The sequence below is a fragment of the Eimeria mitis genome, genomic scaffold (genome assembly GCF_000499745.2).
Source record: "Eimeria mitis Houghton genomic scaffold, Emh_scaff1884, whole genome shotgun sequence".
In the NCBI taxonomy this organism is placed as follows: Eukaryota; Apicomplexa; class Conoidasida; order Eucoccidiorida; family Eimeriidae; genus Eimeria; species Eimeria mitis.
Genome location: NW_013570206.1, coordinates 1,804 through 2,017, shown reverse-complemented (window position 1 = coordinate 2,017; position 214 = coordinate 1,804). Strand labels below are relative to the sequence as shown.

The 214-nt window shown below is 60.7% G+C and overlaps 1 protein-coding gene across 1 annotated transcript in view; it reads right to left on the bottom strand.

Annotated features, from left to right (window-relative positions):
• Positions 1 to 214, bottom strand: part of EMH_0045180 (uncharacterized protein) — a gene marked incomplete at both ends in the record, with an annotated part of 8,269 nt that overhangs the window by 7,142 nt on the left and 913 nt on the right. The window contains one exon of the mRNA XM_013496043.1: positions 3 to 105. Coding sequence (XP_013351497.1) covers positions 3 to 105 — 103 coding nt within the window. The remainder of the gene's footprint in view (positions 1 to 2; positions 106 to 214) is intronic.

Genomic DNA, 214 nt, shown 5'->3' with positions numbered 1-214 from the left:
TGCTGCTGCTGCTGCTGCTGCTGCTGCTGCGGGAGCCGTTGCTGCTGCCATTCTCGCTGCTGTTGTCGTTACTGCTGGTTGCTGCTGCTTCTGCATCTGCTGCATCTGTTGCAGCAGCATCAGCAGCAGGTTTCTCCGGTTGCGTTCCACTGGTCTGCTGCTGCTGCTGCTGCTGCTGCTGCTGCTGTTGCTGCTGCTGCTGCTGCTGGTGAGC